The sequence below is a fragment of the Tauraco erythrolophus genome, chromosome 6 (assembly GCF_009769465.1).
Source record: "Tauraco erythrolophus isolate bTauEry1 chromosome 6, bTauEry1.pri, whole genome shotgun sequence".
In the NCBI taxonomy this organism is placed as follows: Eukaryota; Metazoa; Chordata; class Aves; order Musophagiformes; family Musophagidae; genus Tauraco; species Tauraco erythrolophus.
The window spans coordinates 55,693,752-55,707,425 of record NC_141470.1 but is presented as its reverse complement, the minus strand read 5'-3'; the positions used below and the strand labels follow the sequence as shown (position 1 = coordinate 55,707,425).

Sequence of the window (13,674 nt, the reverse complement as noted above, 5' to 3'; positions counted from 1 at the left end):
AAAACAATAGAATATAGCATGTGAAAATGGGTAAATTTGTTCTCCACGTTTTTTAGGGCAACATATATCTTGGAAACACCTAAACAAGCCCCTTGACCACTGGAATTGTTAAAAGTAGTTTTAAGCGTGTATGATGGGAGACAATAATGGTCTGTCACTCACACTAAATTCAGTAGCCTAACAGGAAAAGAATTATATCATCTCATTTGATGTATTCTTTAAACTTTGTTAAACTTCTTTTAACCTGTCGTTGAAGACTTTGAGTTTTCAGTATGGCTGAGGTATCTTTACATCTAGAAGCCTTGCCCTGAGCCTCCAGTCTTCTTAATCTTTCAGGCCAGGTCCTCAGTTCCACTACTGCCCTACAGTGCCTTGCCTGTCTATCTCCACAGTGACTGGCTTCCTTTTAAAACTCCAGCCCTGCTGTTCTTAGGTCACGTTGCAGCTTGGTTCTGCCATATGGTGTTGATGCAATCTGCAGACCTATGAAAACAGTCTTCTGCCAAGAGCAGTGAAACAACCTAAATTGAATGTCAAATGGAGCTAAATCAGCTTTATGAATGCGATTATGTTTCAGACACTGGGTCTCGAAGTCAGTGATACAGGACATTCTTTTGCAGTCCTGCATCCCGCATTTCGGTTTGGTGTTTGGGGTTTTTTGTTTTTCTAAGTATTGGTTTGGATTTGGCATTTTGCACAGATTTGTGCATTTTGCACAGATCCCTTTTCTTGAGATGTTGAAGGTCCAGATTGGGGAACAACTAGTGGCAAACATAACTATTTAAAGAGGAGTAATGTCTTCTTGTTGCAGCAGAAATTTGCAGAACCGCCTTCAGCCTCATGCTTCACTGTACTTCTACCCTAAGGCAATAGTTTTTGATATTCAGTCCAAGTCCTGTGTTTCAATTTGCACAGCAATTGCTCTTTGAAGACACAATGAATTAATAGAGTGTTTAATCCTTGCCTGAGACTTGGAGAGCGCAGGGAAGCTTCTTGTGCACAGGTCTACGTTGTCTCACACAGAATTTTTTTCATGGTGAACATGTGGATAGTGAAGGTAGCTACTGACTTTATCACCGTGGGATAGATTGAAGACCAGTTGGAGAAAGTCTAGAGGATAGTAGCAGGGACGAGACATACAGAAGAGAGAAGGCTGGAGGTAGACAGAACTGCCTTTAAATTTGTAAAAGGTAGCAGAACTGAGAGAGATGAGCTGCTCTCAAGGGCTGCTGAGGTCAGAGAAGAAGCAATGGGGTAAAATACAGCAGAAGAAAAATTACATCTCAACACAGAATACTCTGTTTCCCAAAAGCGTGTTCAGCCTAGGCAGCTGCATTTCCCTCCAACGACCAGTATGATTAAAGGCTGAGCAGCTTCAAGGACTGGCCTCGTTGATGGAGCCAGCACCTTGCTAATGAGAAGTTCAAATTCAGCCCTGCTCAAAAGAGTCACTAATGGGCTGCATCAGCAGTGAGATCTCACTGTTCCCATCTCAGTGCAGTCCCAGGAAGGGGCTTTCCTTTCCTCCTCTTCTTCAAGTCATCCTGTTCTGCAAGGGTTGCAGTAGAGCCAAACTGGAGCCAAGTTAGATACTTTGGGGACCTGCTACATTATCTCTGCACCACTGCTTTGGGGAAGAGAGTGAAAGACGTGAAAGGAACATTCACAGCCTCTTTCATGGAGCTCAAGCTACAACTTGGGGCTGGGCTTGACCAAAGCCTTGCCCAATGGCCCAGAGGCTTGGCTTTCTTGTCTGCTGTCTTTTGTGTTTGCCAGGCTTGAAGCTCATTTGAACTTGCCACTCCATGGATGTCATCCTGAGATTAGTTTAATGTCAGAATTGAGAGCAGATGTACCCATAGGAGGATGTTATTATCCTGCTCCATTAGCATCAATAACTCTTTGAAAAGATTTTGAAGATAAATGTCTAAAAGGCCTATTGTGTCTCCTGTTCTATGGGAAACCACCGAGACTATATTTAGATGTGGTTAGCAGCTGAGATATTTAACTGTAGGCACAGTCACGTAGCATGTGGGTTTTGTGTTTGTCTGGCCTCAGGTAACAGAGAAAAGGCTCTGCGTAGCCTGCTGTCCTGTGGCGGTGGCTGAGCTCACCCCGCCCAAGCAGCAGCTCCTGCGCACGTTCTGCAGCCCAGCCTGTCACCAGTGCAGGTCAGCTGCTGGTTCTGTGTGCGTGTGTGCGCCAGCTGGAAGCATCAGATCTGCACGAGCGCTTGATGTGTGTAAATACACTGCTGCAAATGCAGGACATGGGCTATTTGTTTCTCTCTGCCCAAGGGAAGATGCAGGCAAGCAGAGAGTGTGCCAGATCACAAGAGTCTCCTAAAAATCAGGGAAGTAGCATCTGTAATGATCTCTTGAAAAAGCTCGTAGGCATTTCTTAACACCATAAATCTCAGGGAAGCAGGTACTTGTTTTCAGATGCATTGCTGGGTGGACTTCCTTCCTATCCATGCTCAGCCAGAAGACTCTGGAGGCTATTTCCAACATAGCAAAATTCAGGCCTGTTGTAGACAGGCATTTCCAAAATGGTTTCAGTGGGCAGCACTAGGATAGTACTTGCTGGAGCATGATTCATGCAACTTGTGCTTTGAGACGTGCAAAACTTGTATCCTCCCGCTGATTCGTTGTGTGACTTGAATCTCAAATTCGTTGCCAGTAGTTTCTAAGGTGTAGTTTAATCTGCCCTGCTTGATTTCCTTATCCTCGCAGCACAGTGATGTCCTACAACAGCCTTTTTTGAGAGATCTGCCGCAGCAGCCAGTGAACAGAGCGAGGCAACATCCAGTTTGCAGCCTTTCCCAGTCATCCTGTGGCTCAAGCGTTGAGACACCATGGTTCTCTTCGTCCCTTCCTTGTATTTCTTTTTTACAAGTGTGTGAAGTTTCTTCTGAGTGACCAGGCAGAATTATTTGTGCCTTTCCACGCAGTGTGCAGAGGGCTTCCACAGAGGAAGCCTGCCTGATACGTACAGCTTTCTTACACTGTAACGTCTGCTGATTTCAGGACTGAATAACTGGCCATCTTATTCTCATTAAATATTTAAAGCTACTTCTTTGTGAGTTTGCCAGGTGCTCTCAAACAAGGCTGGTTTGTTTTCAGTGAGCAGACACGGAACAGTCTAGGGTACTATGGATCTCCTCTCTGAATGTTAAAGCTGTTACTATGGAGATGGCTTATTCCCAGGGTGTTTGAAGCACTCTGAGTAGATTTGAAGACTAATCCCATGGCTTTTACATAAGCAAGAAAGTGTAACAAGCACCTCTGTCGAAGAGGTGGAGATCTTGTTCTGGCTGCCATGGCCGGCCATAAGAGCCCTGGTTGCCCCAAGCCGACCGATGGATTATCGTGTGAGTCGCTGGGAGACTCGACGTTTTGAAATGGCCGATTTGTTTGGTGAATGTGTTTAAGGGCCTTTGAGAAGGGAAAACTGGGAGCTGTTGTCTCACGTTACTACTGTTTTGTGTGACGTGTTAAGTACCTAGGAGAATTGTGACCGAGCGCAATAAAATCCAAAGCAATGTAGCAGCCTAAATAAGAGTTAATTGGTTAACATTTGGGTTATAAATACACCAGTCACCACATTTATCTTAAGGTGAAATTATCCTTTTACCTTAGGTTTTTCAGGAAGTTAGGTTTTTATTGCCAAGGAAGTTGGTCTTTGCAAGAGAATGGAGATTAAAAGTGAATTATTTATGGATCTGAGGGACTCTTCTCTGTGATCACCTCACTAAAAATGTTTTAAAATGGGCATTTACTTTGTGGTCTCTGGCTCTGCTCATGTGCTGCTGTGTGAATGTGTGCTATTCACGTGGGACTTTTAAACTGTTATTTATTGCTTCATTCTCCTATATTAATACCAGGTCACCTTCAGAATACTTTTATAGACATTTTAAAACAATCAGCCTAGCCCATTAAATATACTGAATGTCATAGGTCACCTCTAAATACTAAATCCAATTGATAACAATTTTAGGTAATGCTGTAGCAGTTAAATCCATTTCAAGACATTGTACCAAGATGTTGTATGTCTCGTTCGATTTTTAAATGAATGCAGTGATAAAATTGTACCTGTGCGTTTAAAATAGAGCCAGAAGCTCTGTACACCTACTGCCATGCCACCCTTTGTGTCACCAAAAATGTCCTGTCTCCTGGTATTTGAGCAATTCTTTAAATCAGGATGCTTGTTGTTAAACTCTGCATTGTAAATTGTCTGAAATCGATTAACAGAACATGCAGAAAGGTGGTTTCAGTACTGAAATAAAAGATTAATGTTTCTGCCAAATACTGCATAATTGATACATGTTTACTGTCCCTCGAGTGTTTTCTCAGACAGTGCTCATAGCAAGGAACATGTTTTAAGTGCCAAGTTAGGTTAGATTAGACGAGCATCACATTGCTTCTTACCCATGGGGGAAGCTGCCTTTTCTGTAGGTATAAAGCCAGCCCCGCTGTCCTCTGAGGTTTCCCTAACTGAGGGTATTACCGGGCAAATTCTAGAAAGGGTCCAGATCTTCAAGGAAACTGCGTTAGAGATACTTTGCATAGTAAACCTGGAAACAGGATGGAGAAGATCAATGTTACACCACAGAGTTTGTAACTTAGGGAGAATCCTGGACTTGGCACCAAATGATAGAATTTACCTAAAATTATGTATACACATACATACTTGGGAGGAAAAAGAAGCAGAAAGTCTGAAAGGTGACAGTTTTTCTCATTGAACAAAAGTGTGTTCATAGCAACGATCTCTGTTCCTTTTTATGGTAATCTGCTTGTGCAGTCACTCAAAATGATGTCATGGAAAAGAAGCCTTTTTATTATCACTTGGAGGGCAAGGACAGTCCAAGAAATAAACTGGTAGAAGCAGCCTTTCAGAGAACTAATGAAAATTGCTTAATTGCCTTTTTTTCTCTCCTTCATTTTTCCTCTTTTCAGGTTATGAGGGTGTTTCCGAATTCTTCACAGATCTCCTGAACCACATAGCCGCTGTCCTGCAGGGTCAGGCACCTGAGGTGACCCAGCTAAACCGCAGCAAGCTCCTGGCAGAGCAGACCAGCGGGATCATGGACGAGCGGATATGCTGCGCTAGCACAGGCTGTCTCAGCGTCATGGGAAAAGACTCCTCCTGGATTGTGGAAAGCGAGACCAACAGCTCAGTAAAACTGCAACACCAGAGACTAGGCTGCAACTCGGCAGTGTCCCCCAGCTTCCAGCACCACTGCGTTGCTACGTTGGCAACAAAAGCTTCTTCTCAATAACTCGCCAATGCCATGGACCGAGAAAAAGCCACAGGGATGCAAATTGTGGTCCCAGAACCAGATCAGGCTGTAACAATACAATTGCAAAAAATGGAAAAAAAAACCCACAAACCACAAAACAACACAAAAAACAACACAAAAAAGGCGAAATAAAAAAAACCTTCCATTTGATTTAACCTGATTCCTGATTTGCTGATGAAATGGACTGAAAGGTGGAGGGCGAGAAAGTGATTCAGATCCATTTCGTCAGATTCCAGTTGCAAATCTGTAGTGAGTTTACACACAAATGGGTTTTAACACTAGTCCTTTCATTGTGGGAGGGTTGCTCTTTCATTTCTATTGTTCTTTGTAATCACTGGTGACCAGCATTTTAAAATCGGACCTCATGGTATCAAGAAGATAATAATGTTGAAATGCAGTGTCTGAATGTAACAGTGCTAGAGATTTTTGCCTAAAATATTCCCTGTTCCCTTTTTCCAGGTAGGCCATTGCAAATGAAAGCTAAGACAACTTCAGTATCACTAAACCAAATCTCTTAAAACATTGACCAGTCAAGATGTTGACAGGTAGCTTGCTGTGAAGCCGTGGCACTTTGGGTGGGACAGAGCAGACTGGTTGTTCAGGGAGCAGAACCAAGGTGACCACCCCAGTTCCAGCTTTGCAGTTCTTCCCCCAGGCCTCATTGCTTCAGTCAAAAGTAGCTTCTAACCACGCTTGGCAACAGTGACACGTTTGATCCAGACAGGGTGCCAATAGTTAGGTTGAGTGATTTAGTAGATTGAATGTCATCCTTTCAATCATCTGCTAGTGGTGAAATCCTAGAAGAGTTAATGGAAGCAGCTGATCTCTAAGAGAATTTAATTCTTGCCCCATTGCCCTTGTGAGGACTGTGGAACAGCTTTGCAAAAAGGCTGGCAAGCAGAGACACGTGTTTTCCTTGGATCAGTCCACCTGATCTGCGGATCCTAAGGGGTAACACATTTACTGGCTTTCTACAGATCCATGCTGCTGTGCATTTTGTTTTTCTTTTGCAAATTAAATACGAACAGAATTGTGTAGCTTTGTATGAGGTAGAAGTACATGACCACTCTGGCTTAAAGACCACATAGTTTTGTTGCAAGCTGCCGGATGAGGCCATGTGGGAATTTACAATAGTGCTTTATACTATTTGTAAACTATAGCATAGCCAAATTTTGTCTGTTGAGATATGCAGTAAACCTACAGGTTCACCCTCTATTGCATCTTCTAGCATGGCGGCATCTTCTGCTGTTGAGAATTCCTGAAACTTTTGCCAGTTCTGAACACTAAACTGGGAATTTCCGAGTCTGTCAGTGCTGAGAAGAGACACTATTTTGGTAGACAGAGTGGCCTTCCCTTCCCCTTACAAGCCCTAACATACATTTAAGAGGGGTGGGTCCTTAGTTAAGCTCCTAGCTTGCAGATGGGGGAATTTCTGTCTTTCTGTAGCAGGTATTTGTAAAGCTTCCATCACTGCAGCATTTAATACTAGTATGTTTAGTATCATGTGTTAGATGTCTACTCAAAAGGAAAGGATCTAGACCTTAAAGCCCCAGTAGACTGTGGAGAAAGGAGTAAACTGTGTAAAAGATGTCACCACCCTACCTGATGGCACCAGTCCTGGAGAGGAAAAAGTTTTGAAGTGTTGTGTAGCAGTTCTTTTGTGTAAGCAAAGGTTTTTCCGTAGGAGAGATTGGATTCGTTCCCAAAATGTCGTTCTTGGGAATTTCCTGTAGCCGGGATTGGATTTTTGAAGATGATCGAAGAAGAGATTATTCCACCTCTAAAGGGGTTACTAACTTTAAGATATTTCTGTAGGGACTGGAAGGACCTTATGAGTGTGGTATCTGTCAGATTCCGGGGTGCACATAAATGCAGGCAACTTGCCAGGCTGTTGCAGATGAGTGCTGAGCTGGGCACGCTTCACAACCCTTGTTTGCTTTGAGGCTGCTGGATCTTACGTTGTCTGCAGCTCGTGGGTCTCGGGTGGTCGTGGTGTGAGTGAGTCAGGTGTATATAGGTAAGGGTTTTAAAAGTATTCGTGATAGACCAAACCTTTCGTAAAGCCATGACTGATATAAAATTGACATCTACAGTTTGAGGTTTGTTTGTGTTTGTTTAAAATAAAAAGTGTTTTTATGTTACATGTGTAACAAAAGATACCCTCAGGAAGGAACTTGCCAGTGCATATTTTTGTATGGTACTTTCTTGTAACCAGCTGGTGGAGTGTTTGTAGACTTGCCTTTTGCTCCTTTTATTACAATGGCTTGGGTTTTTGGTTTTTGCTTTTTTTTTTTTATTGGGTGATGGGGAAGAAGCAATGATGTTAAAACTGGGTTAATAACTCAAGACCTTTGAAACTAAGTATGTTTACATGAATCTGAGTGTTGGATCCAATGGAAATGTCTGTATGCTGTTTCCTAGTTAGAACATCAAATAAGAATTTTATTTTCCTGGCTGCCTTCTGAATTTTGGTTGGCCTATTTTGCACTGCTTTATTTCTCCAAAATAAACTACTGAAATATAATTGTGCATTTTAAATTGTTTACAAATGATTGTTAGAAGTTTATTTTGTAATTCTCTGAAGGCTTGCAGAAATACTATATTTAAATATTACTCCAGACCTTGGCAGTAACTAGAAACCAAGTTTAGGTCATTGCTGTGATCAGTGACATTTTTCCCATAGACTGTAATTTATTTTTTATTTATCAAATATATCAGTATCACTTTAATTTACCAGGTGCGGATATGCAGGTACCTGTTGTGATGTGGCATTACAATAGAGTTTTCACATAAATTACCATGCAATTGCTGTACTACTATATTTCCTTGCAGAAATTATTGTTATGGCTTGTATACTAGAATGTTGCTAAGTCGCAGAGACAAATTGGGAGACCCACTTTTAAAAGCCTAAACTGTAAATTACTAAGTATCCATACATACAATTACATTATTGCAAAACATTCGAGCATATGTATGTTATTAAGCCTGTGCTAAAGTGCTTTTCTGAATTGCTGCCTCGTTTGATAAGTTCAGGATAGTTTTGAATTAAGATAAGCTGCACAGTAGGTTAGTTAATAATCTGTAGTCTTGCCTTTTTTTTTGTAAAAGTAGAGGAGTCTAGTAATGCTAGACCATATCAGAATGCCCTTGCTCTTAAAATTGCAGACAATCCGAGGGAGATCTTCCATAATGTCTGTTTGAGTTCTGTTATTGTGGTTAGAAAAGGTTCTGCTGTGTTTTCAGAGACATAGCTATTATTGCTATGTTGATGGGAGCAATTACATTAAAATTACATGGTCACCAGTTAGCTGCTTAGGCATCTATTTCTGTTCTGCTTCTCTGTTAGAAATCCACAAGAACACCATTAGCTTGCCTGGAATTTCTCCAAGTTTTGTGTCAGTGTGATGGAGGAGATGGGACTCTGGTTTCCGCTGTAATTGCGTAATCGGCTTCAGTAGGTGAAGATTTTTCCCTGGTGAAGAGAACTTGAGTGGTATCATTACTGCCTGCGATGTAAAGCCATCACCATCCTCCTCTCCCTCTAGGTGACTTTGCTGCCTTGTGCTTGGGTTCGTAACGACTGTGCCAGAACATCCCCATCATAACGGGAAAACCAGCTGTGGAAGCGCAGCCTGTGTGGGAGCGTTGGTGCCGACACTTGTGGTTTGTGTCACGCAGAGCTGCCACTGGCCGATGCTGGTTTGCCTTTGGTTAACAACAGTCTGGCTGTTCCACCTCTGCGCTCTGGGAGCCAGTTGACCGGGCTGGCCGGTAGATAGAATGCACTATTATTTGGATACTATTCAGGCTGTTGGAATGATCAAACTGCTTAAAGATCTCCATCCTCAACATGTGAATATTTGTGCAGAGGAGGTCTGCAGCAGGTTGCTCAGGTGGAAAACCACCAGTTTAATTTGTCTTCATCATGGATGAGTACAAATTAAGAACCTGACTCTAAGGCTTCACAAGGTGGCAAGGATTGCTCGAGATAAAGCCTCAAGTTCTCCAGATAACTGCCAGCTGTATCCAGCCAGGGAACAACCAGGTGGAGTAGTAGGTTGGTAACAGAGGCAAGATACAGTCCAAAGGTAGCAGAACAAATGAGGCCAGAGGTGTTTGAATGGGCTGGCAAGAAAAGAGTGAAACAAAGGAAAAATACTTTTTCCGTTTCCATCCAATAACACAAAATCCAGGCTTATCAGTTCTTAGACTAACACTGGCTTCCCAAAATCTTTGTGTTGGCAGCAGTGACAATGAGTCAGGTTTTTCACACTAGCTTGCAGCCTTGCCTGCCACAGCTGTGCAGAAAATCCTGGATTTTGTTTTTTTAGTGAATAGAGTCTATTTTTTGTTTGTATCAGTCTCCCCATGTGCACACTTGCAGGAGTTCACTTGCATTACCCTGCTGATTTTGTTTTCCTCTCTCCTTTTTAGTAAGAGATGTATCGATTTCTTTACTCAGTATACAATTACTTTATGGTGTTGCAACTGTGTGTTTTGTCATTAGGAGTACATGAAAATGCTTTGTGTAGATTAAAGTATTTCCTTTAATATAATCTCCTCTCGTTTTCACAGATAAACAAGACACACCATTGCAGATCACATTGCTGATTTTATTTGTAATATTGCTTTAATAGCTACTTCAGAGAAATGTAACCTCCAGAAGAGTACTTTCCACATCTTCACTACCTTTCCTTTCCCTGTTCACTCCGTAGGGATCCAGGCCATCAGAACTTGAGCTTTTGACCAGATGAGTTTCAGATCCTCCATGGATTCTGTCATGTTTACATGGCCACAGAAATTATTAGAGATTGTTGAAGTTTGAGAGGATCCAGGTATAAATGGCCGTTGGGGGCTGGTCCGTCCCAGCTGCTGAGGCAGTTTTCCTGTGGAAATAAAAAATCCACTGCAAGAAAATGTCCTGTGTCTGTGATGCACAAGAAGGGTGAGGAGAAGTAGGGCTTGGGAGTAGAATCCTGGCCAGTGGACAGCTTGATACCAGTGGTCCAGAATTTTGCTCTTAGTTTTTTAATAGCAATCTGGGGAGATGTTTTCTCTTTCTCTCCACCTTTCTTACCCTGAATCCGCTGGGGCTGATGCTAGCAGACGTCTGTGGGCCACATGAGCTCATTAGCAGGTGACCTTGCCCAGCATGCCATGAGTTTGCAGAGGGCTCCTGATGTGTTGGAATGTTTTTGTTGATGGCCTGGAAATCTCTTGAAACTCCAGAAATAGCTGAAGCTGAATGGAGTTCATGAAAATCAGGTCTTCCTCTTCCATTCTTTTTAAGGAAACCCACATTTTTTTTCTTCCTTTGTTCTTTACACAGTAGTTTTTAGATATAAATTATTCTAACGTTTTTTGCGTGAAAAGTCATATATACCATATAAAGTTATTAAAAGATTGACTATATGAGTATAAAATAGCGACTTCTTTGTTTGAGATGTTAGCAGCCCCTAAAAATGAGTTGTTTATCCTCTTGTAAAGTCAGTGCTGTAAAAAAAAATTAAAAATAAAAGATGTATTAGATGTATCTTTTATTATTTATTTCTGATTCAGTATTCAATACAGCTTGTGTATACCCTTGTGAGAACCACGTACTAAAATGCAGTCAGTCTTAAAATGGAGTAGCAACAATTTATTGGGATCCCAGCAATTTTGAGAGAACTGGCCCTCTTGAGTGTGAACAGTGTTGGATATTCTCCTTCACTCTCCAGCATCGCTCCCCACCTAAGCATGGCTCAATCTTGGGACCATTTTGTGTGTCATCGATATCTGCTTTCAAATCCAGCTGTACAGTGTTAACAAGTGTGTCTTGTGATTCGCTTCAGCCTGGTTCACGATCATTTCTGAAACATAATTCCGATTTTGTACTTAAATTTGCGTAGAATGATATAAACCCTTAAAAGATCATGGCTTACTGTAAAAACCAAAAATACTGCTTTTGGCATCTTCAGTTGCATGACTGATCAGATCTGACAATGAAGATGGTGCTTTCATCTAACAGCATTGATTTCAATGGTAATATGTTCATTTTCTTTTCATTTGCCAAGCACCTGTTTTGGACAATGTTTTGGTTTCAACAGTAAAGCAATATGCAGTAGGTATTGTGGCATTATCTCTGTAATTGTTTTGAAGACAGAATTGTCCCTTTCCGACACGTAATGAAAATAAATGCCTTACAACAAGCTCTACTTTGCTTTCTCTTTATGAGCAGACAGGGCAGCGAGGTGAGCAGCTCATTGGGGTGAGCCCATTTTCAAGAGAATTTGATTTTCACAGTGCAGTTGTTTGCAGTTACTTGGGACCTCCTTGTACCAGCACTGCTAATGAGCAAGGCTGGTTTGGTTTTGTTCTGATTTCTAGGACTAGTGGGAAGTTGGCTATTTATGTCTTATACTATGTAACATGGCTAAACATCACTGGGATTCAGGCTACTGCTGTACTTAAGCATTTATTCATAGCATAGGTTTCTGAGCTGATTCTTCCTTCATCATCCTGGACAGGGAATTCTTGATTTCTTAAAACCTGGCAGGGTTTTTAATCAGGACCCTGTTTTGGCTAGTGCAGGAAAGATAGCTATCTCACCCGGCAGCATTACGTTTTGCTAAGCAACAAGCACGCTGAGCAAGGGCGCTCCTGTCACCACTGCCTGGGGCTCAGTGCGCAGTGTCAGCCCCAAGGCCGAGCCCAGCGGCCGGGAGCAGAGACACTGCGGCGCAGAGGTACAGCCAGTCGGAGGGTCAGCGGTTCGGAGCCGGTGAGGCATCCTCCCAGGCCCGGCACTCACGCCTTGAGCTCCATCTTTCTCTTTGAAGAAAGTCCTCAGGTCCCAAATGTTTGTGATTATTTGATTCTCCGCTTCAGGCTGTATTTGTAGTAGCTCCATCCAGTAACATTATTTTTCCTCTCGTTGATTTTGCAGCAGCAGTAGGCTGATTCTGTCTGCTGCCACCATCCTTTGTGAAAAAACCTGTTTAACTCCTTTGGAGATGGTGGCGTTCCTATGGTGAATTGTTTGGTTTCTTGGGATTGGGTTGGGTTTTCAGTTTGGGGTTTTTTTTCTTTTGGCAGGGATGAATTGGGGTGGGGTGGGTGGCTGAAGGTTTCTGTGAATTTATTGTGACATATAGATCTGAGTTTGCAAGGTCTTGTATGGGTGATGCTACCAGCAGAGTCTGCCACAAAAAAAAAGAGAGAAACTAAGTACCATATTCAAATTAAAATTTAAATGAAGATCAGTGTGTAAAATGTGACTTTTACAGCTGGATTAACTCCCTAATAACTGACATTTTAGTACTATTCCTGTGGAACAACTTCAGTTTCACTTCTGTTCCTGTGCGCATTTCCCTGACGTTAATGAGAGTGCCGTCTGCTTGGCATGGGGTTGGAAGACTTGCACCTCACCCCGGAGTACTTTTCCCAGCCAGGCTCACACCCTGTGCCGGAGCAGCTTTTGGGCCATGCCTCACCCTCACTGCTGCCTCCTGCTGCTGTGTGGCTGCCGGGGCTGGGGGCGAGGGGCACTGCCCACTCAGCAGCTCCCCCAGCCCTCCCTGGGGAAGCTCTCCTGGTGGGTGGAGGACAGTTCTGGACACACAGTGCCTCCTGCACCCAGGGGACCCTGCACACTGCAGGCCAACGCCTCTGATGTTTTTAGCAGAATAAAGGAATATGTCGAGCCTGGTGGCCGTTCTCTGAGCATCTCAGCTACTCTGTGGGCTGCAGGTGGTGGGAGACAATGGAGCTTTGAGCTGAGAGGTGAGATACAGCCCTGGCAGTGGGATGCTCTTTTCCTCTCCTGCTGATACATGTAGGAAGTCTAAAATCTTATGATGGATGTTCAGAGATTTTTGGGACAAGCTTCCCCAGCCCAGGCACCACCAGGTCCTCCAGCCGGCACATGGCCTGAAGCCCAAAGGATGAGGAAGGGTCTGCCTGTTGGTGTGCTGCCAGCAGACCACCACAGCTCCCACCAGCGATGCACCGGTGGGGCATTCCCTCCAGACCACCCTTCACCTCTGGGGAAACGCAGACCGGTAGTTTTCCTCACAAAATTTGTTACTTTTTTTTTTTTTTAACCCTTTCGTGTGTTGTCCAAGTAGCTTGACTTGATTAAGTCTTGCCACAGTGTTTGAACTTCCAAACTGTTTTTTCTCTGCTCAACCCTGTGTTCATCCATGACCTACGCGTGTGACCCACGTCCCACTGAAGCCCCCGGGACACCCCCGCGGGGCTGGGCGGGCAGGAGAGCCCCGCAGGGCTCGGGACCTCAGGGAGGTGTCCTCCAGACCGGGCCTCAGCAGGCAGCAGCATGGAGCTGGGGCAGGGAGGGAACCACCATCATAACGTGCCCGTTCTGAGGGGAGGCTGCT

General features: G+C 43.4%; 1 protein-coding gene across 1 annotated transcript in view; it reads left to right on the top strand.

The window, feature by feature from the left end:
* ITPK1 (inositol-tetrakisphosphate 1-kinase) overlaps nucleotides 1–6,687 on the top strand; it is a 155,819-nt gene extending 149,132 nt beyond the window's left edge. The window contains exon 10 of the mRNA XM_086613839.1: nucleotides 4,956–6,687. Within this exon, the coding sequence (XP_086469965.1) occupies nucleotides 4,956–5,278 (323 nt within the window). The 3' untranslated portion in view covers nucleotides 5,279–6,687. The remainder of the gene's footprint in view (nucleotides 1–4,955) is intronic.
* The last annotated feature ends 6,987 nt before the right edge of the window (nucleotides 6,688–13,674 follow it).